This window comes from Ictidomys tridecemlineatus, chromosome 1, assembly GCF_052094955.1.
Source record: "Ictidomys tridecemlineatus isolate mIctTri1 chromosome 1, mIctTri1.hap1, whole genome shotgun sequence".
Classification (NCBI taxonomy): Eukaryota; Metazoa; Chordata; class Mammalia; order Rodentia; family Sciuridae; genus Ictidomys; species Ictidomys tridecemlineatus.
Window position 1 is genome coordinate 29,664,204 of NC_135477.1, and position 25,233 is coordinate 29,689,436.

General features: G+C 38.8%; 1 protein-coding gene across 17 annotated transcripts in view; it reads right to left on the minus strand.

Annotated features, from left to right (window-relative positions):
- The window catches only part of Lcor (ligand dependent nuclear receptor corepressor), a 181,479-nt gene extending 169,613 nt beyond the window's left edge, over positions 1–11,866 (minus strand). For 4 of the 17 annotated variants that reach the window (XR_013431236.1, XM_078033212.1, XM_078033249.1 and 1 more), the window contains exons 1-2: positions 11,710–11,847; positions 10,724–10,797 (exon numbers count right to left, since the gene is read on the minus strand). Coding sequence is in view for 6 of the 17 variants with exons in the window: in XM_040273538.2 (XP_040129472.2) it covers positions 10,724–10,797; positions 11,086–11,165 (154 nt within the window). In the remaining 11 variants the exon portion in view is untranslated. Of the gene's footprint in view, positions 1–10,363; positions 10,697–10,723; positions 10,798–11,085; positions 11,446–11,709 lie in introns of those variants that run through there. The other 13 variants (XM_078033123.1, XM_078033063.1, XM_021733212.3 and 10 more) reach the window with 11 other exon arrangements.
- Positions 11,867–25,233: the final 13,367 nt, after the last annotated feature.

Consider the following 25,233-nt stretch of genomic DNA (forward strand, 5'->3'; position numbering starts at 1 on the left):
TTTTTGGGATTGCCTTGCTTCACTTAGCATTATATCCTCCAATTTCAACCATTTATCTGCAAATGTCATGATTTTATTCTCTTTTAATGCTGAGTAATGTTCCACTGTGTATATATACCAAAGTTTCCCTATCCATTCATCTACTGAAAGGCCTCCAGGTTGGTTCCATAATTTACCTATTGTGAATTGTGCTGCTATAAACATTGATGTGGCAGTATACCTGCAGTATGTTTTTAAGTCTTTTGGGTATAAACCAAGGAGTGAGATAGCTGGGTCAAATGGTGGTTCCATTCCAAGTTTTCCAAGGAATTTCCATGCTGCTTTCCAGATTGGCTGTACCAATTTGCAGTCCCACCAGCAATGTATGAGTGTGTCTTTTTCCCCCAACATCCTCGCCAACACTTATTGTTGTTTGTATTCTTGATAGCTGCCATTCTGACTGGAGTGAGATGAAATCTTAAGAGTAGTTTTGAACATGATCATTTTTTTTTTTTTTGAACATGATCATTTTTAAAAGATAATTAGTTCCACTAAACACTCACAGAAAAATAAACATTTGAAAGGTTTTTGTTTCCAGTAACTGTTACCAAAGCCTTAAGAACTTCTTAATGTCCATCCATGATTAAATTATCATTTTATTGTGATTTATAAGTTAAACTTTGCCAAGCTTCCTTACTAGACAATTTGAATCTCACACATATGATAAGATTAGTATTTATTTCATTAATCATATAATTTAAAAGCCACATATCAATATAGGAAAACACATTTATATGTCTCATTTTTTATTCTTAGTAAAAGCAAGGAGATTCTCATTTATTAATTTATTTATTTATTCCTGGCCCCTTTTCAATTTACAGACAGTGTCTTGCTGAATTGCTTAGGGAATGGCAAAATTACTGAAACTGGCTTTGAACTTGCAATCCTCCTGCCTCAGGATCCTAAATCACTGGGATTATAGGTGTGAGCCACCACACCTGGCTCTCCCATTTAATTTTGATGGGAATTTCTCCCTATCACCTTTGTCACATTTTCCTGTGCCTTCTAATAAGGCATTTTCTCATCTAAGATCAGTGATCCACGAAATTCCCAAAACAACATATCATTTTCAAAAATTTGCCAAATCTCATGCCAGGCATAGTGGCAGAATGTCTTGTAATCCCAGTGGCTTGAGAGTCTGAAGCAGAAGAATACCCAATTTAAAGCCAGCCTCAGCAACTTAGCGAGGCCCTAAACAACTTAGGAAGACCCTGCCTCAAAATCTAAAAAATTAAAAAGGGTTGGGGATGTGGCTGTCATTAAGCACCAATCCACAGTATCAATCAATCAATCAATCAATCAATAAATAGACCCAAATCTCTTCCTAACCCTTCTCAGTAACTTGTCTTTATATCAGATACTTTAAAATATTTTTTGCCAAATGCACCAAATGTAAATTACCATTAGGAAGTTTAGAAATAAGAAGGCATTTGGCTAAGATCCAGAAATTCTGAATCCTATTCTCAATCTGCTTGATCCCATTTGCAATACCTTCATCCTTGAGGTTTCTGGTAAAGACATGACTAGAGGAAAAGGCCAAGTACCTAAGCACACTGTTACGACATTCATTGCCTCTGTTACAAACTCCGAAGTGCTCTGTCAACTAGGCTGGTCCACACAGAAGACTTGCCAAACTGAAGGCCTAGAAACAGTATCACTTGGCTATCTTTTGCTATTCTTTCCTCTCCTAAGCCTAAGCCAAAGAACCTCAGCTAATGAGGAAGAATGGGTAGTCTAGCACTACATGAAGAAAAATTAAACCAGTAGAAATATTCAGCCCAGAAATCCATGTAGTTCTGAATACCATTAACTAAAAAAAAATAAAAAATAAAAGTCCATTGACAACTTAAAAAAAATTTTTTTAAATGAGAAGCTGGTAAAACATTCCATTCTAGGCCAGAGAACAGAAAATGTAATAATGTTATTATTTATGGTAAAATTATAAATAGAGAAACCAGAATTCCTCATGTAATATAAAGCAGGTAAGTGACCAGTAACTGGAATCAAAGGGCAACTTGACAGCACCAAATATGAAATGTTAAAAGAAAGGGATGCCGAGTGCTGTGGCACACTCCTGTAATCTCAGAAACCTGAGAGGCTGAGGCAACATCACAAGTTCAACTCTGGGCAACTAGGCAACTCAGTGAGATCCCCCTCAAAAAAAAAAGGCTCAGGAGGCTAAGGCAGGAGGACAGCAACTTCAAAGTCGGCCTCAGCAACTTAGCAAGATCCCTCCTCAAAATAAAAAAATAAGAAAGGCTGGGGATGTGGCTCAGTAGTTACATTCCCCTGGGTTCAATCCCTGGTACCAAAAATAAACAAACAAAAAAAAAAATTTTAAAAGACTGGGGGTATAACTAAGTACGAAAACAAAACAAAACAAAAAAGAGGGAGTATGCATAAAGCTTTGAAAAGCACAGAATTTTGAATTCCAATCCCAGGTCTAAAATTTTTTGGCTGAATAACTATTAATGAAATCTTTAACCCTGTTTCTCCACCTTTATAATAAGGTGTTCACATCAAAGGGCTCTTACATGGCGCACAGTAAATGCTTAGCATATGCTAGGGTTTTGTTTTTTTGGTGGAACTGGGGATCAAACCCAGGGCTTAGAGCATGTTGGATAAATACTTTGCCACTCAATTACATCTCCGGTCCTTTTTCATTTTACTTTGAGATAGTAAGTGCCCAGGGTAACCTCCAACTTGCCAACTTTCTGCCTCAACATCCCAAGTAGCTGGGATGACAGTGTGTACCACCATCCCCAGCTATGCTAGCTCTTTAGAAACATTACTAGAGAACAAAAGCAAAGATGTGTCTTTACCATATTTAGATGTCTGATGTATTTCTTCAAATTTTAAAACCACTTGGGATATGAAGTTGGAAAGAGATGGTACCAAACAAAAAGAGATTCAATATTAAACAGTGTCTAGGATTTGTTTCAAAATAATGCAGAACGGCCACTAGTCGATGTAGCTGGGTGTTTATAGTACTATTCTTTCTACTTTCATGTTATGTCTGAACTTTTCCAAAACGAGATTCCTTTTAAATTCCTTTCCCTTTAATTGATATGATTAAGAAAAAGTTCTAGCATCCTTCCAGTTTTGATAAACAATAAATTAAAAATGTGGGAAAAAAGGAGAAAAGAAAATAGAAGAACCAGTAGGTAGAAATAAAGGTAAATACCTAGAAAACAATCTGTACTAATTGGAAGAAGAGAGAGTATCTAGGTCAAAGTTCACAAAATCCAGTGGCTAACAGGTGCCTTAATCCCATGCCTTAATCCCAGCAACTCCAGAGGCCAAGGAAGGAGCACAGCAAACTCAATGCCAGCCTCAGCAATTTAGACAGGCCGAAGCAACTTGGTAATAACCTGTCTCAAAAATAAAAATAAAAAAGGTTGGAGATATACCTCAGTGGTACAAAGTACTCTCAAGTATCCAAAAAAAAAAAAAAAAAAAAAGCACCACAAATTCCCATACATTAGGAAGAATTTTTTTTAATGTGAAAAATAAAGTATCATCTAATTGCATGTTTAAACAAAGTCAACAATTCCTTCCCGTGGGCTAAGAATATAGCTCAGTGGTAGAGCACTCTCCTAGTATGCACAAAGCTCTAAATTCAATCCTCAGCAACACAAAAATAGATAAATAAAATAAAGCTTTTTTAATAAACCACTCATTCCAAATGTACCAGTGGAGCTGGTTACTTAAATCTAATATGAATTCTGCTGTCAAATGAAACCCATTTCTTTGTGGTAAAAATCACATTTTTACAAGTGAGATTTTACTAAATAAGATACAACCTTATACAGAATCTTTTTTTTTAATTTGTACATTATAATCACACAAATATTATTGATTGGTTGATTGACTGATTTTGCAGTATTGGGGACTGAACCCAGGGGTACTCTTAGTGTTGTTTTTATCCCTGACCCTTTTTATTTTAAGACACGGTCTTTATAAGTTGCCAAAAAGATCCTTTTAATATTAATTTCTCTTTCCCTTTCTATTGTAAATTTAGAAGAGGTAAAGGATACTTTTACTCTCTGCAAACCTCTAAAAAATTAACTACCAAAAAAAACGTATGTGATAATCATTTATTGATAATGATAAAATGATTCAGATTTTATCAAAAATAACCTTATCTTAAGGTTGTCTTGCTCTTACAATTTAAAAATGCATATTAGATAAAACTAGCTCCTTCAATTATTCTGAGATATAATAATATCATTGCAATAAGAGCCTTAAAACAAATACCAGTTTTACACTTGTAGTTTCATCGGTTTACATGATAATGAATTCAGAAAAAAAAACGCTTAATTTATATATTAAAGTAATTATTTAACAAAAAATAGATTTTAAAATGTAAAACTTGGGCTGGGATTGTGGCTCAGGGGTAGAGCACTCACCTAGCATTTGTGAGGCACTGGGTTCGATCCTCAGCACCACATAAATATAAAATAAAGACATTGTATCCACCTATAACTAAAAAATATTTTAAAAAATATAAAACGAAGTGAATATAAAAAGATAAAAATCATTACAAGCTGTCCATCATTACTGAATAACTTCCCTAACTTCCCCTTTATAATCCATTAAGCAAAGGATTTGTATTCTCAAACAGATTTTGCTACATACTCCACCATAAAGCTTAATTTCATCCTTAAGACATCATTCTTAAACAGATTTTGCTACATACTTCACCATAAAGCTTAATTTCATCCTTAAGACATCATTACACCTGATAATCTATGAGAGATCAAACCTAACCAATTCAAAAATCAGAGAAACCAAAATAAAAACAAAATTCAAACACCCCTTTGAAACAGTATAGGTTAGCAGAAAACAAAATCATACAGTTAATTTGCCATTAACTGCATAACTTGCCAGATTTCTGGATTAATGAAATGCAAATAAGGGCTTAGGGAGGTAACTCAGTTAGTATAGCACTTGCCTAGCATACACAAGGCCCTAGGTTCAATCCTCAAAACCACTTAAATAAATATGTAAGCAAAATATAATCTTTGTTTCTAAAAATACTGTTACAGTGTAGAATTTTCTCTCTCCTAGAATTCTTACTATTTGAACTCAGAAATGAAATAGATTCAAATGTTTGTGATACAGCAATGTAAAGGTATCCTTCTCCAAGCAAACCCTTGTTATTTACTATCCAAAACTCAGGCATAAAACAGATTTGAACAATGTGGTATACACTATATTATCTGTGATATTTAAACTCTATATCTGTGACATACAATGGTAGGAATTTAGATTTGGATAGAAAGATGTGTCTGTATTATTACACAACTCTATCAAATAACTAATTAATAATACATAGACCAGATATTTAAACAATCCTTTCTTAAATAATTATGTTACTCTCATTACTCCATTACTATATCCATTATTCCCTTCATAAGATATACTGCAGTTTAGCTTTCATTACAGTCTATCTGTTTACATATTGATTTGTAATATTTTGCAAACTGGGTATGAAGAGAAAAAATATTTGTAAAACAATATACTGATGAAGAGTCTAGTATTCCGAAAACAAAGAATTCTTACCACTCAGTAATAAAAATATATAAATAAGCCAACTGAAAACCTGGCAAGAGATCTGAACAGACAACATTTCCCCAAAGATGATATACAAATGGCCAACAAATACAAACATGCTTAATATCACCAGTCATTAGGGAAATACAAGTCAAAATCACAATGAGGTAGCACTTCATACTCATCTGCGTAGCTATAATAAGAAAGAAAAAGAGGGGTAATATAAAGTGTTAGAGAGGACATGGAGAAATTAGGACCCTCAGAAAATGCTGATAGGAATCTACAGTACTGCAACACTTTGGGAAATGATTTAGCAGTCCCTCCAAAAGTTAAAAACATGGCTAGGAATATAGCTAAGTGATTGAGCAGTTGCCCAGCATGTATGAGGCCCTAAATTTAATCCTAACACTGCCAAAAAAAAAAAAAAAAGCTAAAACATAAAATTACCATATGACACAGCAATATTATCCTAAGTATAAACACAGAGCTAACTAAAAATAAATGCCCACTTATGTTTTTATAACTTACACAGGTGTTCATAGAAGCATTATCATAATAGTCAATAGTGAAGAGTCTCCAAAAACTGGAAACAACCAATGTTCACTGACCAATGAATGGCTACACAAACAATAGTATGTCCATACAACGCAGCATTATTTTGTCATAAAGGGAATAAAACTGCTGATAGTTGTTACAATCTTGGATGAACCTTAAAAACAGTATGCTTGGGTAGGAAGTCAGACATTAAGGGCCACATAATGATTTCATTTACATAAAATACCAGACTAAGGCTGGGGATGTGGCTCAATGGGTGACCATGCACGGGGCACTAGGTTCGATTCTCAGCACCACATAAAAATAAAGATGTTGTGTCCACTGAAAACTAGAAAATACATATTAAAAGAAGTTCTCTCCTTCTCTCTCTCTCAAAAAAAAAAAAAAAAAAAAACCAGACTAGAAAAATCCACAGAAACAAAGTAGATTAGTGGCTATCAAGAGCTGGGTCATAAAAGTATTGGGAAATGACTGCCTTTAGGTAAGAAAAGTTCTGAATTAGTCATGATACATACACAACTTTGTCAATACAACTAAAAATCACTGAATCACACACTTCAAAAAGGTGAATTTTACAGTATGTGAATTATATCTCAATTAAAATAAGAAAAAATTCAAGATATAGACATCTTATAATAGAATTATCCCCAAAGCAATATGCAAATGCATGGAATAGTAAAAATAATTTTTAAATATCTGCAGATAGATTAAAAGATACTTTGTACAGTAGTGATATTAAGTTTTTAACTTGAAACCACAAAAAGTAGTTTTTTCCATCTCAAGATCCCACACAGCAGATGGATAGACATTAAAAAAAGGTAAAAATCAAAAGACAGATTCAGAGGTACATCAAAATACATCAAACCCATTTGCTGAGCTTTCAGAGCCAGTTTGCAAGCCAAGCAAGAAAACCAATCTCATTATTTAATATATACCTTTATCTGCCGTACTATGCAGCAGATACTTTTTGACTGTTTCCAAATAATCAATTCAACCTATAAGGATGAAAATCTGCCAAGACTGAGGATATTCAAAGAATGAATATGCCATTGATTTTAAGCAATTCTAAAAGAATAAATGCAACAGTACCTAGGGAATAACCTCCAAATGAGCTTACTTCAAATATAGTACTATTGTGGATAATTTTGTCCCTATCAAGATGGCTTCAAAACAACCTGTTCATTGTAGAATTCCACAATGGAATTATAAAAGAAAGCAATGTGATAGAAACTGCAAGTTGCCTAACAAAGTCTCCCCTTTTTAACCTGCATCTGAAAAATTTATAACCTAACTTTACAAACCTGTAGCATCTCCATGCCCTATGCACTAATCACTGTCTGCAGCTTAAACCGACAACTCATTGCTATTCTTTTCCACTTTTGCTCATGCTACTTCTCATGAATGGAATTCTTTTAACATATTCATCAAAAGTAAGCAAAAATTTGTCACCTTCCTCAAGAAGCCTGCCTTCATCATCTCAAGAGATTTCTCTCACTTCTCAATATGCCAGCGCTTGCCTGTACTATCATATAGCACATTTTTGCTTTGTACAATAACTGAATACATTACATTTCCTCTAAGGCCTACAAGTTCCTGAAAGTTAGTGCAATTTCCCCAATATCTTTGCCCACAATACCTGGTAAAAGATGGATGCTTAACAAATACTTAAATGAACTAAGCACTTATAAAACTGCCTTTCATTCCTAAAAACATTAATTCAAGTAGCTAAATATTAGGCAGGTGCTCAGAAGTGGCAAGTTTCCAAAGACGGCAAATAACCAATTTTCACTTCATAAGAAATTTCCGGCCATACTGTGTAGCCCCATTAAGGCTAAAAACTGGCATTCAAATGTTTCCTAGAATTGCCCCAGTTATAAATTTGAGGGAATCAGAATAATTTGAAATACCTTTATATAAATCAAAAAGACTGACCCTGTTATTGTTTTCTTAGCCAATCTAAAGCTAAACTAAAATCACAACTTTCCCCACACTGGGAAAAGCTTGAGAATAAGGGTGAGGAGTAGCCAAGCAATAGGTTACATCACATCAGAGAAAGCCTAGATCTTCCTAGAATCTTGTAGGTAATATTAAGTCCCATAGGATTCCTCAATAACCACCTCATAACCAAATACCCATCTTGATCATAATCACTGTGTGAACCCACTTAGCATTTCTAATAAAAAATGCTCAAAAAGTATTGGAGTATTTCAGATTTCCTGATGCTCAACCAGTAAAATCTATTCAAACATTCCAAAATCTGAAAACTCTGAAATCTGAAACACTTCTGACCCCAAGCACTTCAGATAAGAGATACTCATATTCAACCTGCACTAATTCCAGTTCAACTAAACAATGTGGAATCAGCAACTAATCCTCCACCACCAACATTGACTTGTCTTCCCCACATACCCCAAAAAGAAGTAGAAAGGAAAATTAGATTTTGGAAATGATTAAGAATTCCTTTTTAGCTGGGAGCAGCGGTACACTCCTGTAATTCTAGAAACTCAGGAAGGCTGAGGTAGGAGGATTGCAAGTTCAAAGCCAGCCTCAGCAACTCAGTGAGGCCCTACACAATTTAGCAAGACCCTATCTCAAAAAAAAAAAAAAAAGAGGGAACTGGTGATGTGGCTCAGTGGTTAAGTACTCTTGGATTCAATCCAGAGTACACCCCCCAAAAAATTCATTTTTAATCCAAAGAGTGCTATAAATTAACTCATTTAGGAAATAAAAAATCCCAAAGTATTTAAAATAACCAGCCAAGACAATCAGAAGATTAACTATTTCAGATCCGATCCCATTAAAATAAAAAAGGAATCATTACATTTGATAGTAAACAGCACAGTTGCCTTTTGGACTACAAAAGGATCACTGCCACCCCTTTTAAATATAAACTTAATACAACTAATTTACTTAGAATGCTCCTCTCAAAAAACTAAATTTCATATAATAGGAGAAAATGTGCGGTGAAATTGATTTTAGTATCAATATATGTTTAAGACTAAAATACCACTCTGCGCTCTGGACTCCAAAACGTCCTCAACTCTACCTGGAAAGTGGAAATTTGGGAGTTAAAAGTATACTTTAAGAAAACTGATCACCAGATTGAATCTAATTTTGCTATTCAATTGCGATATTTACAGAGGGATTTTATAAGTCACCAAACAAAACAAAACACTATCAAGCAGTAGTAACTGACCACTAATGCTAGCAATGACATACTTTTTAAAAAAGTGGACGGACAGGGTGCCTGAGGCAGAAGGATTTAAAGCAAACAGAATTAGAATAAAATAAACAACTCATTATAACCATCTATACTAAAGCAACAATAAAAATCTTTAGGATTACAGTGTTCAAATTTCATAAACTTTTAAAAAACTAAAAGACCCTATTACACAAAACCACTTACAAAAGTGAAAACTCTACAAAACTAAATGTTCTTCAAAATAATTTTTAACATTTTATACTAATCCACAACGTGGAAAATGCACCAATTTTGTGTTTCTCAAAAATCTATATACTTCTTATATGATGGTGACAAACGACACATAAATCATAAGTGCGTAAACCAATTTAACATTTCAGCAAATATATATGACGGGTTTGAAAGAATTAAACAACCAGAGACAGCACAGTAAAAATGAGAACTGATAGCCAAAAGGCTGTGTATTTCCTGGAGGGCAGAGATAGGCTTGAATTGGCAGGAGGGGAATTTTTAACATATGTTCACAAGACAAATCATACCAAAAAAAAGCTGTTCATGCCTTTCTTATTTACATAGGCATGAATTTTAAAATGTACTTTTAACCTTTGGACAACCAAAGTGATATCAGATACCTTACAGCATTGTTGCCTATATGAATTTTGATGTTACAGACTAAATCATTAACAAAATTCACATTATACATTTCCATAAAGAAACACTGCAGAAATATAAAGTCTTATATTCTCTAAGTAAAGGATACCTTATTTTTCACTTGTTTAAAGTTTCAGTTTTGCTTTTTAATCTATTATAGAAAAACATCCCTTGTGGGACATTGTAAAGGGCAGACCCTCCTGTCAAGCCAGAAGGCTCAAACACAAAGACTGAGCTAACCAAGTGCTGTAATTCTTCCAAACTGAGCCTCTCCACACCCCCTCCACCCTTCCCCCCAACAGATATGTCTATTAAATCAGTGTCTGTTCTCCCCCTCACACAACAAAGAGAACTTCTCACCGCATGAAATTGCCGCTGAATGGACACCAGAAAGCAGGATTTGCATAATTCCTTCCAACGAAACCCCGTCGGGAAGGAGGGTAAGAGGGGCCCAAGCGAATGGACAGAATCGCCCAGATTCTGTTGGGGAAGAACTGGTTCCCAAGAATACTCTTCACAGGGTGGGGGTGCTGAAATTCTGGGCCTCCCCGAGGGCTGGGCGTGAGGGACAGAGGACGAAAAGAGGGCATTTCCCCACACATCAGCAGCACCGAGGCAAAGACGAGGAAATAACAATGCTGAGGACAGGAGAGTCAGACACAAGGATGGACTGGGGCTAGGGGCGGCGGGCGGAGCAGAGACACCACACCGGCCACTTACTTTTTGGAGGGGGGTTAAATATATGAGTTAAGCCCTTATGGTCCCGCCGGCCGCCGCACAGAGGGAAACGGGACCTTGGAAGAGAAAAACAGACAAAACACACAGTGTAAGAGGCGCAGCTCGGCCGCCCGGCCCCTCCCGGGGCGCCCCCGTCCACATTCCCTCCGGCCCGCGGGAAAAAGCCACCCGGGGGGCGTCAAGGACCGGGAGGCTGGGGGTAGGGGCGGACTAGGCATTCCGCGAGGCGGCGGCTCCGGCCAGTCCCGACGGGACAGAAGCGACCCCCGCCCGGCTCCTCGGGCGGACTCGGTCCCACCCCCTCCACCCCGCCGCGCACACGCCAAACACAAATACGCACACACCGACCCGTGCGTCCAGGACTAACTCCCCGGCCGCCGCCGTCGCCCGCGGAGGAAGTGCAGCCGCTGCCCCCCGCGGCCATGACACCCCACTTGGCTTGGTCAGGCGGACCCCGGGCCTGTGACAGCTCCGGCTCCCTCCGCCCCCATCTCCACCTCACGCCTCGCACACGCCAAACGCCGGGCGCCCGCCCGCCGCGCGTGCCCGCGGGAACGGGGGCGCGCCACCACGCGTGGGGGAGGGGTGTGGGCAGGAGAAAGGGGGCGGGGGCCGAGTACCCGGAGACCCCCCGCCCTCAGCCACCCCCATGCAGGGGCGAGGCGGGGGGCGCAGACTTCACAATAAACCGGCAGAGGTGCCGGGCGGGGAGGCTGAGGGGCGCGCGCGCCGAGAACCCGCCCCGGGAGGCGCGCGAGGGGAGGGGCCGGCGCGCGCCCGGGCCGAGGAGGAGAGCCCGCCTGGAGGTCGCGCGCGCTCGCACTCCGGGGGGTGGGGGAGGGGGCGCCCGAGCCCAAGAGGGCGGGCGGGCCGGAGCAGCGCTGCCTCTGCCCCGGCTCCCTCCCTCGCCCGGGGCTGCCAGTAGCGGGGAGACTCGAGGGCCGGAAGCGGCCGGAGGAGGGTCTCACCTACACAGTGAATAAGCTTGTGGCGCCACGAGTCCAGTTCTTGCCGAAAGCCGCGTCTCTCAACGGAGCATTGCTGCCGCCTACACACCCTCGCCATCTTCTGCCGCCAGCCCGGCCCTGCCTCCGCCGCGGCCCCGCGCACGCCCAGCCGCGTCGCCCGGGGCCGCGCACGCACCCGCGGCCTGGGCGTCGCGCCTCCCGCCGGGGGCGGCGCGGGGGCAGTGATGGCCTCACCTTCCCGTGGCCCCGGGGCGGCCTGCGCCCGCGCGCCCGCCCTGCCGCGTCCCCACCCGCCCAGCCGCGAATTGCAGTCCGCCACTGCGTCCGCCGCAGCCTCCGGCCGCCTGGAAAGCCTCCTTCCCAGAGCCAGAATTCGGCCCCGCGCCGCCCTCGCTGTGTCCCCCAAGGCCACGGCTGCTCCTTCCTTCCCTGGGGCTTTTTGTTTTTAAACCTGCCCCATTTATCACTTCCAACCTGCCTATCGCCCGACACCAACTGTTGCAAGTTCCGTGCAACTGCTTCTCTGAACTTCTCGGTCGAAACTCTTTCTCCCAGGAGCCTGTTTAAGCTGTAGAAATAGGAATAAATGCCCGGATGCCAGTGGAGGCATTCAGTCCGAAGGTTTTCAAAGGCTAACTAGGTACATGATATTATATCATTCAAAGACTTAGCCAATATTCATGAATACAGTAAAAACTGGAAATCAAACTTATTTTTAAGTTAAAAAACCCAAGAGGTTCCTACTAGCAGGACTGATTCTATGTAAGATTCTCAAGAAAGTGTAGAAAACTGCTGAAGTAAAGATGAATCTCAAAAGTAGAGTCCAGTGTACCTATAGCAGACTTTTAGAAAATGTCCTAATTTCTGATTTCATAAAAAGACTCAGAAATATTTTCGATCAGGAAGAATTTCCAGGTGCCTTCTGAAATAAGCAAATCACCCTGCAAAGGACACTATCTGTTCTATTCAAACATAATGTTTGTCTTAATTACTCATTTGAGAGAGAGAAGAAAAATAGGAGAACGGGAAAAGAAAACAAACAACAACAAAAAAAAAACACACATATATATATACCAACAGCCCTAGTATCTTAGGACTCAGACCTCTTCCCCAACTTTACACTCCTGCTTTTAGATATTTGAATTTGAAGACGTAATTACTGTGGAGGATACACCAAAGTCGTTAGATACTTGATATTAAGGATCCTTTGTATTGATTTACATCTTTTCTAAGATGGTGGTTTTGATTCTCTGAACCAGGCATTTGAGGAACGGTTTCTCTATCCATAATATATGGATAAGGTGGGCCGATGTTGAGTAGAAGGGGTTTGAGCTGTATGAATAGAGGGCGCCTTTGTCCCCCTCCCCCATCTCAAAAACAACGATCTTTGACCAATTCTCTAAAGTCCACAATGTTTCATGGGTTTTAAGACTATTGCTAAATGGACAAGCTATTAAGTCAGGAAGTTTCTGTGTACTTAATGTATCACCAGTGATGAGAGGACAAAAAGAACATGATATAAAAGATTGCTATGAATAATCATCTTTTACTTGTGATGGCAGGGCATCTTGTATCACCAACCTGAAACTTCCTATCTTCACCGGTAGGTGGTAGGTTTGAGTCTTTTGTAGCTTTCAAGCAAGTTTCTGCGGTAGTTGGAGGAAGTATATTTCAGAAAGTTTTAAGTAAATAAACAACGTGGAACTGTTTAAAGAGAATTACTGATGAATGTATACCTTCCACTCAACCCAACTAATTTTCTTAAAAACAATCAAACCAAGGGTAATAATTCATAATCTCAAATGAAACAAATTCAGAGATCTAAAGGCTTCAAAGATCAATTCTATATTGGAGTATGATGCCCCCATTGGAGGCATGGAATTGGAAGCCCTGACAATTAAGGTGACTTGACCAAGGTTAAATAGTTGCTAGATACAGAGAGGGCAACAAAAGTCAGGAGAGAAGTTCTGATGCCCAACTTAATGCTATTACCACTATTCTACTTTGAATCTCAATTTCTGCTTCATTAATTTTAAGTTGGGAACAAACATGTAGTTATCTCCTCACAAAAGCTTATTTGGAATTCAGGATGGCAGGTGGCAATAATAATAACTATCATTTATTGAGTAGCTACCATATATTTAGCATTGCAGCATTATTTCATTCCATCTAAATAGCAGTGCTATGAAGTAGGTAATGTTTTACCACATTTTCCAGTAAAAGGATTCAAGACTCAAAGGAGGCATTAAAGACATCTGTCTGGTGTTGGGTTGGGGTGGGGAGTAGATCAGCAGTAGAGTGCTTGCCTAGCACATGTGACGCACTGGGTTTGATCATCAGCACTATATAAAAATAAATAAATAAAATAAAGGTATTTTCACCCTAAGATACCATCTCACTCCAGTAAGATTGGCAGCCATTATGAAGTCAAACAACAAGTGCTGGGGAGGATGTGGGGAAAAGGGTACACTTGTACTTTGCTGGTGGGACTGCAAATTGGTGCGGCCAATGTGGAAAGCACTATGGAGATTTCTTGAAAAGCTGGGAATGGAACCACCATTTGACCCAGCTATTCCACTTCTCGGTCTATTCCCTAAAGACCTAAAAAGAGCATACTACAGGGACACTGCTACATCGATGTTCATAGCAGCGCAATTCACAATAGCAAGACTGTGGAACCAACCTAGATGCCCTTCAATAGACAAATGGATAAAAAAAAAAAATGTGGCATTTATACACAATGGAGTATTACTCTGCATTAAAAAATGACAAAATCATAGAATTTGCAGGGAAATGGATGGCATTAGAGCAGATTATGCTAAGTGAAGCTAGCCAATCCCTAAAAAACAAGTGCCAAATGTCTTCTTTGATATAAGGAGAGTAACTAAGAACAGAGTAGGGAGGAAGAGCATGAGAAGAAGATTAACATTAAACAGGGATGAGAGGTGGGAGGGAAAGGGAGAGAGATGGGAAATTGCATGGAAATGGAAGGAGACCCTCAGGGTTATACAAAATTACATACAAGAGGAAGTGAGGGGTAAGGGGAAAAAAACAAGGGGGAGAAATGAATTACAGTAGATGGGGTAGAGAGAGAAGAGGGGAGGGGAGGGGAGGGGGGATAGCAGAGGGTAGGAAAGGCAGCAGAATACAACAGACACTAGTATGGTAATATGTAAATCAGTGGATGTGTAACCGATGTGATTCTGCAATCTATATACGGGGTAAAAATGGGAGTTCAAAACCCACTTGAATCAAAATGTGAAATATGATATATCAAGAACTATGTATTGTTTTGAACAACCAACAATAAAAATTTTAAAAATAAATAAATAAAAATAAAGGTATTTTGTCCATCTACAACTAAAAAAAAAAAAAAAAAGACATCTTGCCGGGCATGGTGATGCACACCTGTAATCCCAGTGGCTTGGGAGGCTGAGACAGGAGGATCATGAGTTCAAAGCCAGCCTCAGCAAAGATGAGGTGCTAAGCAACTCAGTGAGACCCTGTCTCTAAATAAAATACAAAATTGGGCTAGGGATGTGGATCAGTGGTTGAGTGCCCCTGGTACCAAAAAATTTATAAAAATAAAGACATCTGTCCAAGGTCATATAGCTACCAAAAGGCAGGACCAGAATTCTAAAAGATCTCTGACTGCAACTCTCTAATTGTCTTGCTAGTAAGTAGAAGAAGGACTCTACAAGTTATATGATTCATTGAATTCCTTAGGAGATGATCCATAAGTGGTTCAGCAGTTGAACAAACATTCTAAATTTTTATCAAATGTCAAGTGGTGTCCTAGGCATTGAGAGTACCCAGATAGATAGTAAGACATGATTTCTGATCTCTATTTGTTTTGGCTTCCCTGGAAGAGGGCCTGGTCAGTAAACTCTTGATTATTCTTGGAAGGGTCAAGCAATAAAACACAGCAGTAAAGAAAATAGGATCTGAAGACAGAGCTTGATTGGAATCCTGGCTGTATCTGTTCATGGCTGTGTGGCCTTGACAAATAAACTTTTCTGGTCATCAATTTTCTCAAGTGGAAAAGAGGATAATAAAAGTCTACAAGATAGAGTTTGTGCGAAGGCGAAATGAAACAATCCATGTAGAGTTACTGACATATTGTTAGCATGAAAAGAGCATCAGGTCCCATGATTAGGCCTTGCTAAGCTCCTATGTGCTTTTCTAGTCTGCAGGACGACAGCAATCAAGGTGCTTGTGCAGTTTGGACTCAGTCTGTGAGAACATAAAGGAATGACAGCAGTGACCTGAGCCATGTTCTGTAGTTCTCACACTGGGCTCCAGGTGATAAGAAGGAATGGAACATAGAAAAATAATATCTCAGAGACAGAAAGTAGATTCTTTCATTCCATGGAAATGTCATGCAGTAGGGCAATGCCAACAATAAATGGGAGAATGAAATAGATTGAAGTCTTCTAAGAAGAAAACACATCTCAGAAGTTTTTTTAAAAAAGTAGTCAATTTCTAATAAATTCCAATAAGTAACAGATACTTTTGAAAAATTCATGGATTGTGTCATTTATTCCTGACAATAACTCCATCAATTATCCTCATTTTATAACAAAACACAGAGGGGTGATATAATTTGCCCAAGGTCACACAGATTGTGGGAGATTGCATTCATATTCAGGCAATGAAGGTATAGAGCCATCACACTTCTTTGTCTCCAGTGCTGGTAGGGGAAGTGAGACATAAAATGAGAAAAAGAGGGAAGCCATGTCAGTTGGTGGTTTGGCCTTTTTGGGGAACTACTCATGTAGGGTCTCTTTTTACTTAGTAAAAGCACAGTTCCTCTCAGTCTGTCAGGGTGCCACTGCCTAAAAGATGTCATGGCTTTGGGCTGGGGTTGTAGCTCACAGGTAAAGCCCTTGCCTAGCCTGTGTGAGGCACTGGGTTCAATTCTCAGCACTGCATATAAATAAATAAATAACGGTCCACCAACAACTAAAAAAAAATAAAACTTATTTTTACAGTTTTATTGGGATATATTTCACAAACCATAATATTCACCCATTTGTTCACTTCAGTGATTTTTAGTATACTCACAGTTGTGCAATCATCACCACAATCACTTGTAGAGAATTTTCTTCACTCCAAAAAGAAACCCCATATCTCTTTTCAGACACTCACCCTTCCCTAGCTACAACTAACTCACTACCTTCTATCTCTTATGAATTTTTTATTCTGAATATTTCAATTAAATGGAATCAAACAATATGCTGTCTTTTATAATAAGCAACTTTCACTTTGCATAATGTTTTCAAGATTCATCTTGTTGTAGAATGTGTCAGTGTTTACTTTTCATTGCCAAATAATATTTCAATGTATGAACATATGACATTTCATTTTTACATTTGAGTTGATGGCTATTAGTTACCATGAATAATGCTGCTGTGAATATTTATGTACAAATTTTTATGTAGACTTGTTTTTGTATTTATTTTGAAAATGAATATTAATGTTTCATATTTATCTTTAAATAATTTCAAATAACAGAAAAGTTACAAGAACTCTCATGTCTCCTTCACTCAGATTCTCTAGTTTTGAGTATTTTATATCTGCTTTCTCTCTCCCTATCTGTGTCTATATGGTTTTGTTGTTCTAATCTCAAATTCTTTTAAACAATCTGATAGAAAGCTAGAGACTGTATGCCCCATCACCCTAAATATTCAGCGTATATACCAACAAAACAGACACCCTCCTGAATAACCATTATACAACCCTCCAAATGCAGAAATCAGCATTGATACAACATTAACATTTCACTCAACTATGTCCCAACTAATCCTAAATCCTCTCCAGGTACTTACGGTGAATTTTGTAGTCATGTATTTCCAGTTCTCCTTCAAACTGGAAAAGTTTCAGGGATGGAGACACAGCTCAGAGGTAAAGAACTTGCCTAGCACATGGTTCAATTCCTATGACTGCCAAAACAAAAGAACAAACAAACAAAACTGGAACTGGAAAAGTTCCTTGGTCTTTCATGACTTCAATAGTTTTTAAACAGTTCAGGTCTTTCATTCTACAGAATGATCTTCAACTGGATCCATTAAGTGTTTGCTTATGACTAGACTTAGCCATACATTTTGGCAGGAAAACCACAGAAAAGAGGCTGGGCTCTTGTCAGGAGGTGCATGGTGTCAATTTTTGGCACCACTGTGATGAGAATTCTGCTAATCTGATCAAGTGGTTTTCTCACCATAAGAATCACCATTTTTTCTTTTGTACTCTTGTGTACACACATACATATCTACATACATCTTTGAACATTAAAAACTCTGAGTTCACACTGACACATTGAATTCCAACCCAGCACTTCCAGATATTTGCAAACTTTTCTCACTTCATATTTTTAAATCCACTTCTGACACTGAGAAACCAAGCTTTCAAATATAAACATATATTTATATTTACTTCAATATACTTATTAGCTTCATCCCCATATATGTAGCAATCTCCTAGCCTCACATAGCCCACTCCTATAGCTCCTTCCTCAATGTGTCATCTATTTGGTCACCATCCAAATGTCATTTTTTGGGCACACTACTCCTCAGTGGATGATAATTCTGCTCACACTGAATGATAATGCATTCTGTGCCATTCCAACCAAAATTCCAAAAAGAACTCAACAAACCTAAAATTTTGAAGAAAAGAAAATGTCTATGAAGAATTGTGTCAGTTTTTTTTAAAAGAAGAGCAAAGACAGGTATATTAGACACAGAAATGTGCAGCAAAGATCCTCTTTCAAGGAAGAACTTGCCACCTACCTGCAGGGAATGGGGCCAATACATGCCACCAGCGATCAGCTGCTTCAGTATCAGCCTCAGCTGCTGAGAACGCTCTTGCCCAAGGAAGTCCTTCTAGAGCTTTCAGGATGTGGTGACTGAGAATGGGTATGGCCATTGAGTCTAATGCAGAATACTCTAATGGTTAATACCTGCTCTAAAATACTTCACTATGTTGACTAAGTCTTTGTCAACCTGCATCTTAGTCCAGCTACTTTCTCTGCCCAAATCTGCTTCCAACTTTCTCTTTCATGTCCCTAAGAACACTTTTGTATCCTGTGATGGTTAATTTTATGTGTCCACTTGACTGTGTAATGGGATGCCCAGATATTTGGTTAAACCTCATATCAAAGAGTGTTTCTGAAAGTGATTAGCATTTGAATGGTAACTGGGTAAAGTGCATGTCTTTCCCAATGTGGGTGGGCATCATGCAATCTATTGAGGGCTTGAATAAAACAAAAATGTGGAGGAAAGTTAAATTCATTGTCTTCCTGACCTCTTAAGCTGGAAAATTGATCCCCTGCCCTCAGTGCTCTTGGTTCTCAGGCTTTTCAGACTCCAACTGTAATGTACACCATTGACTCAGGCCTTCCAGCCGCACCACTGGCTTTTCTTGGGGCTCCAGCTTGCAGATGCCAGATTGTGTGTCTTTTCACCTTCCATAATCACATGAGCCAATTCCTTATAATAAATCTCATTCTGGACCTTTATAGCCTATTGGTTCTGTTTCTCAGGAGAACCTGTCTAATATGCATCCCAAAGTCCAACCCCAACTTCTGCTTCCAGACAAGGAGGAATTCATTCTACTGGATGTTATGATATAAAGCCATAGCAATAAAGTTATCATGGTACTAACATAGGAAGAGGGAGATATGGAAAATAATATCTCTGTTATTGTGGGAACATTGTAAACTAGACCATATATATGTATAAAAGAATTTTATTGCATTAAAGTTAATGGTCTATAGAGGACATTATAGATTCAATTTAACAGATGCTTGAGAGGAAGGGAGAAAATATTTTCAACATCTAACCAGCAAGGAATTAATAGCTAAAATATGCAAGCAAATATTTCAAATCAAGAAAAATATGGGCAACCCAACAAGAAAATGGAAAAGATCATAATCAGGAAATATAAGAATGAGAAAATTATATGGCCCACAGTGTATGAAGAAATGCTTAGTTTCACTAGAAATCAAAGAAAACAAAATAAAATCACAAAATGAATCCAAGTTAGCAAGGTCACTTAGAAGCAGAAATCCTTATGTGAGAATATAAATGGTGCTGCTACCATGGGAACAATTATCTGTACAGGTCTCTGTAGCTTCCATGATCCAGAGTCTTAGATCCAGAGACAAGACTATAAATGACAGTAGTCTCTTAGGGCTATGATCCCGGGAAACCTCAATAGGGAGTGAGGAAGTGAGATGAGGAAGAGAAAGAAGTCAATTAGGGGTGAATTATTAAGCAAATTACTCATGTGGGCACTAGAGTTTATCTCTCTAGGTAACTATAGGACAGTGTAGAATATGTGCCTCAGATGAACTCACTAAAGGCTGAGGGAGCTGGGGTATTTATAGAGATCCCCTTAGTCATTGGGTGAGAGCTACTCTGAGTCCAAGGAAAGGATTAATTTCCCAGCACTTGTGCAAGTCTTGTCCATAGACAGAACAGTTCCAGAGATGCAGATGCTCGTAGATGGAAACCTTGGGCAGCTTTACAGCAAAATGGTGAGGTCCAGGGGCCTGTTGCTACATGTGTTACACCAGTAATCCCACTTCATGTATATAATCCCAGTGGCATACTGGTCCATAAGAGGATGTTAGTCAGGTATGAAGGTGCCAATTATAGCTGTGTTTGTACTGGTTGGGACCAAAGGCAACCTAGGTTGGGCAGAAGCTGCTATATTCACCAAATCCTGTTTTCTTCTCTTGGCACACTGGTAGACTACAGGAGTTACATGGAGATCTATGACCAAATTCTGGCCAATGGAGTGCCGGTATGAGTAAGGTATGCCATTCCATGCCTGGTCCCAAACAAACAAACATTTCACAATTCTTTTTGGTCTCTTTTTTTCCATTCACTAGTCAAGGTAGAGGGGAACAGGCCTGGAAGATGGTAAAGCCATACAATAAAAGAATAAAAGTCTACACGAAGAAAAATTCCTTCCCCAATTCTCTACCATTCTACCTTGGACTGTCACCTGAGCATGAAACAAATTTCCATTGTTTTCAGCCACTGAAACATAAGGTTTTTTTAATCCACCCTGACTACTAAGCTAAGGAAATGAATAATTTAAAAATGTGGCATATTATGGTTTAGGTATTAGGTATCCCCCCAAAAGTTCAAATGTGAGGAAAATATAAGAAAGTTTAGAGGTGAAATGATTGAGTCATGAGAGGTTTAACCTAATCAGTGCATTAATCCCCTTATAGGGAGTAACCAGATGTTAACATAGGCAAGTGGGGTGTGTCTGGAGGAGGTGGGTCACTAGGGCTTGCCTTTGGAGTTTATATGTCCCTGGTGAGAGAACTCTTTCTCTGCTTCCTCATGTGATGTCCTGAGCTGATTTCCTCCTCCATGCCCTTCTTCATGATGTTCTGCCTCACCTAGGGCCCCGAAGAATCGAGCCAGCCATCTGTGGAATGAGACCTCTGAAACCGTGAGCCCCCAAATAAACTTTTCTTCCTCTAAAAATTGTCAGGTCTTTTGGTCACAGAGTGGAAAATCTGCCCAAAACATGTGGAAGTGTCTTACAGAATATACTATGTAACACTTGGAAGAAATGAACTAAATGTACATATGTGAATGTGAATAATTTTTTAAAAAAAAATTTGAGTAGAAACATTAAAAAAAGAACTCTGTTTTGTAGTATAAATATATCCAAGAACATGTATTAAGCACACTGGACTGGTAGTCTATGTTTGGAGGAGGGGTCAGAGAAGAAAAGTGGTGACGAGAAGAAAAAGGAGAGGGGGTTAAAATAAGAAAGAAAACAGGAAAAAAAGATCCCTTTTATACAGCAATAATAATAGTATGTCATGAATTGAGTAATACAATTAATTATATGTCTGAGTTTTTGTTGTTGTTATTGTTGTTTTGTTGTTGGTGGTGGTGGTGTTACTTTTGGTACTGAGAATTGAACCCCAGAGGTGCTTTATCACTGAGCCAGTGGGGCTATTCCTGCAGCCCACTGAGCCTTTACCACTAAGTTGCATATTGCCTTGTTAAGTTGCTGAAACTGGCCTCAGACTTGCCATTCTCCTGCCTCCACCTCCCAAGTCACTGGAATTACAGGAATGCACCACTGCACCCGACTCTACCCGAGATTTTTAAAAACATACTATATTCAGCTAATAATAACAAATCTTTTCATTCAGACTCCTCTCATTACTTCACAAGTAATATGATAAATCATCTCTATTTGCTTGAAAATAAGTATTTCCCTTCTTCTGTTCCCATAATGCCTCTGTTCTATCACGAAGCACTCCAAACAAGAGGCAGGAATATATTCACAATTTTTAAGGTACTTCTTATTCTCCACTCATAAAGTTTCACTAATCTGTGTTGGGTTTTCTCCTTAGAGTCTAATTCCCACATATGGCTTTGGGAACTTATGACTCCTCAAATGTGGAGAAACAAAAACCAGAGAATACAGTCTGGAGCCAGCTCAAATCGTGGGCAGTGAGACTCATAGGTGAAGATAAGAAAACAAAGCGCAGCTGGAGAGCCAGGAGATAGGAAGTTACACAAGAATAGGACAGTTACTCTCTCTGGTTCCGTGTCTATCTGGTTCCTGAAAAGGCCACAGAAATGGCAATCAGGCAAGGTCAACAACGAGGCAAGGTCAACAACAGGCAAAGTAAAGCACTCCTAATCTAGATCCTCAGGGCCGGGCATCTAGAGGGAAGTCCTCCTTATACACAGATTCTGCTGTCCCTTGTAGGAGTGGGAAGCAGCCTGGAAGGGGTGGAGTTGCTCTGGATATAGATCTAACTATCCTTTACTCCACGTCTCCAATAAAATTAACTATATGCACAATTTATTCAAAAATCTCCTGCTGACATGTGATACATCACCTCTGGTAGTCTTGAGCTTTTGTTAAAATTGTGTACCTAGCTCATCAAATTTCATTTCTTTGTTCTTTCAAAGTAGAATAGAGGCTATTAAAGTCAGATGTGTCCAGACTGGCATGGTTCCTTTCCATAGCTGAAGCCATACAAGAGAAGAGACTTTTGATGGATTGCAAAAGTGTGAGAAATAATTCTGGAAGGCATACTCTGCAACTCAGTTGCATAACTTTTCTTTCTGTCTCCCAGCTTCCTACTCATCCTCCATCACACTCCTACGTTAACCCACAGGTTCGCCATCTTAGCTCTTCTTTCACCTTATGGGCTTGAACCCCAGGTTTCATACTTTCTTGACCTCTCTGAACTTCAGCTTGCTCATCAGAAAAATGGGGCAAATAAGAGTACCTACCTCACAGGGTTGTCGTGAGGATTAAATGAGATACTCCATGTATGCACCTATCTGACACATAAGGCCAGGTAGTGTTGATATTGTTATTTCAGTAATTCATTCATGTCAGATTGATTTCTCCCACACAAAGATACTAAAACTGTTCCTAAAAACTGTGCCAGTGTAAACTATTCCTGCAGCCTATATCACCTATTGACTTGATTGGGTCTTATGGTAAAAATCTTAATATTTTATCTGAGTATAAAACATAGCCAGGCACAGTGATGCACGCCTGTAATCCCAGAAGCTTGGGAAGCTGAGACAGGAAGATTGCAAGTTCAAAGTCAGCCTCAGCATTTTAGGGAGGCCCTAAGCAACTCAGCAACATCCTGTCTCTAACTGAAATGTAAAAAAGGGTTGGGGATGCAGCTCAGTGGTTAAGTGCTCCTGGGTAAATAAATAAAATAAAATACATATACCCTCTTCCTTAGAACTGTCACTTCTAAGAATTTAACAAGGACATAAAGGTAAATGTACAAAGAAAATTTTAAGTGGAAAAAATGAAAGCTAATAAGCCACCATGTGTGCTCATTCAATAAAATACTAATAAGCTGCTAAAAAGAATGAAATAGATCAGTATATAGATGCCAATACTGATCTATAATATATTTTTAATTTTTTCATTTGTAGATGCACACAACACTTTTATTTTATTATTTATTTATTTTTTAATGTGGTGCTGAGAATGGAACCCAGTGCCTCACGTGTGCTAGCCAAGCACTCTACCACAGAACTACAACCCCAGCCAGACAATACATTTTTAAATGGCAAAAGAAAGCCATTTATGCATAGTAGGACTGGAGATGTAACTCCATAGTAGAATGCTTGCCTAGTATGCATGAGGTGTTGGGTTTAATCCCCAGCATTGCCAAATTAAAAAAAAAGTTAAAGGAAAAGTACACATAGTATAACATGATTTGATTAAAAAATTTAAACACACACACACACACACACACACATATACACAGAGTTATGTTATGTTCTAAACATTTGTGCTCCTCCAAAATTCATTGTGGTAGTATTAACAGGTAGGGCTTTTAGGAGGTAATTAAATCAGGAGGGCTCTGTCCTCATGCATGGGGCCAGTATTTCTTCTATAAAAGAGGTTAAAGAGATGGCACACATCTGGAATCTCAGGTACTTGGAAGACTGAGACAGGAGAATTGCAAGTTTACGGCCAACCGGGGCCACTTAGCCAGACCCTGTCTTAAAAATGAAATAAAAAAGGCTGGGGATATGGCTCAGTGATAAAGTGCCTGTAGGTTCAATTCCCAGTTCCAAGGAAATAAAAGAAAGAAATGACAGTGCCTGACCTTTTGAAGAGGTGTGTCACTGAAGAATCACAAATAAAGAAAATATTAATAAGAATTTACTTTTGGAAAAAATATAAATTGGTTAACAGAATTACTAAATATATTCTAATGATTTATCATCTTTGAAGAATAATGTATTGCTGGGTGTGGTGGTGCATGTCTGTAATTCCAGTGGCTCGGTAGGCTAAGGCAGGAAGATTGCAAGTTTGAGGACAGTGTGGGAAATTTAGCAAGACTCTGTCTCCATTTAAAAAAATAAAAAGGGCCAGGGATGTGACTCAGTGGGTTCAATCCCTGGTGCCTAATAATAATATAATAACATGATTGTATAAATCATGTAGAGTATCAAAAACTTGGTGGTTAAGCATTTGTTAAATGCCAATAGCAATGAGTTTAATTTGTATAGACTAAAGGGAAGTTCAAAGCTATCTTTTAGTTACATTCTGAGCCACATTAGCATTACTATAGTGGAAAAAAAAATTAAAACCAAAGTATTGGCATCTCTCAAGTTTAAATTCTTCCACCTACCTGCTATGTGACCTTGAATAAGGTATTTTAAATCTGTGTACATTATTTTTCCTGTCTCTAAAACAAGATTTGAAAAATAGTATACACATTGTAGAATTGTTTTAAGTATTAAATGAAATAAGGCAGGTAAAAAAGTGCTCAGCTCATGATTTGAGTTAAATAATAGCTCTTATCGTTCTGCAAATTCATATCAGTTACTCTGATTTTTTCCTGATAGATACTTATATGTCTATATTTTCTCCTTTCAAGGAACCTAATGAAGATTGCCCACAATTGTGAAACTTCCTGAGGTCAAAGTTGACAGATCATTGCATAAGGAAGGAGCAGATGTGAATTCTATGCTCAGCTCTCTCTTCTCTGCC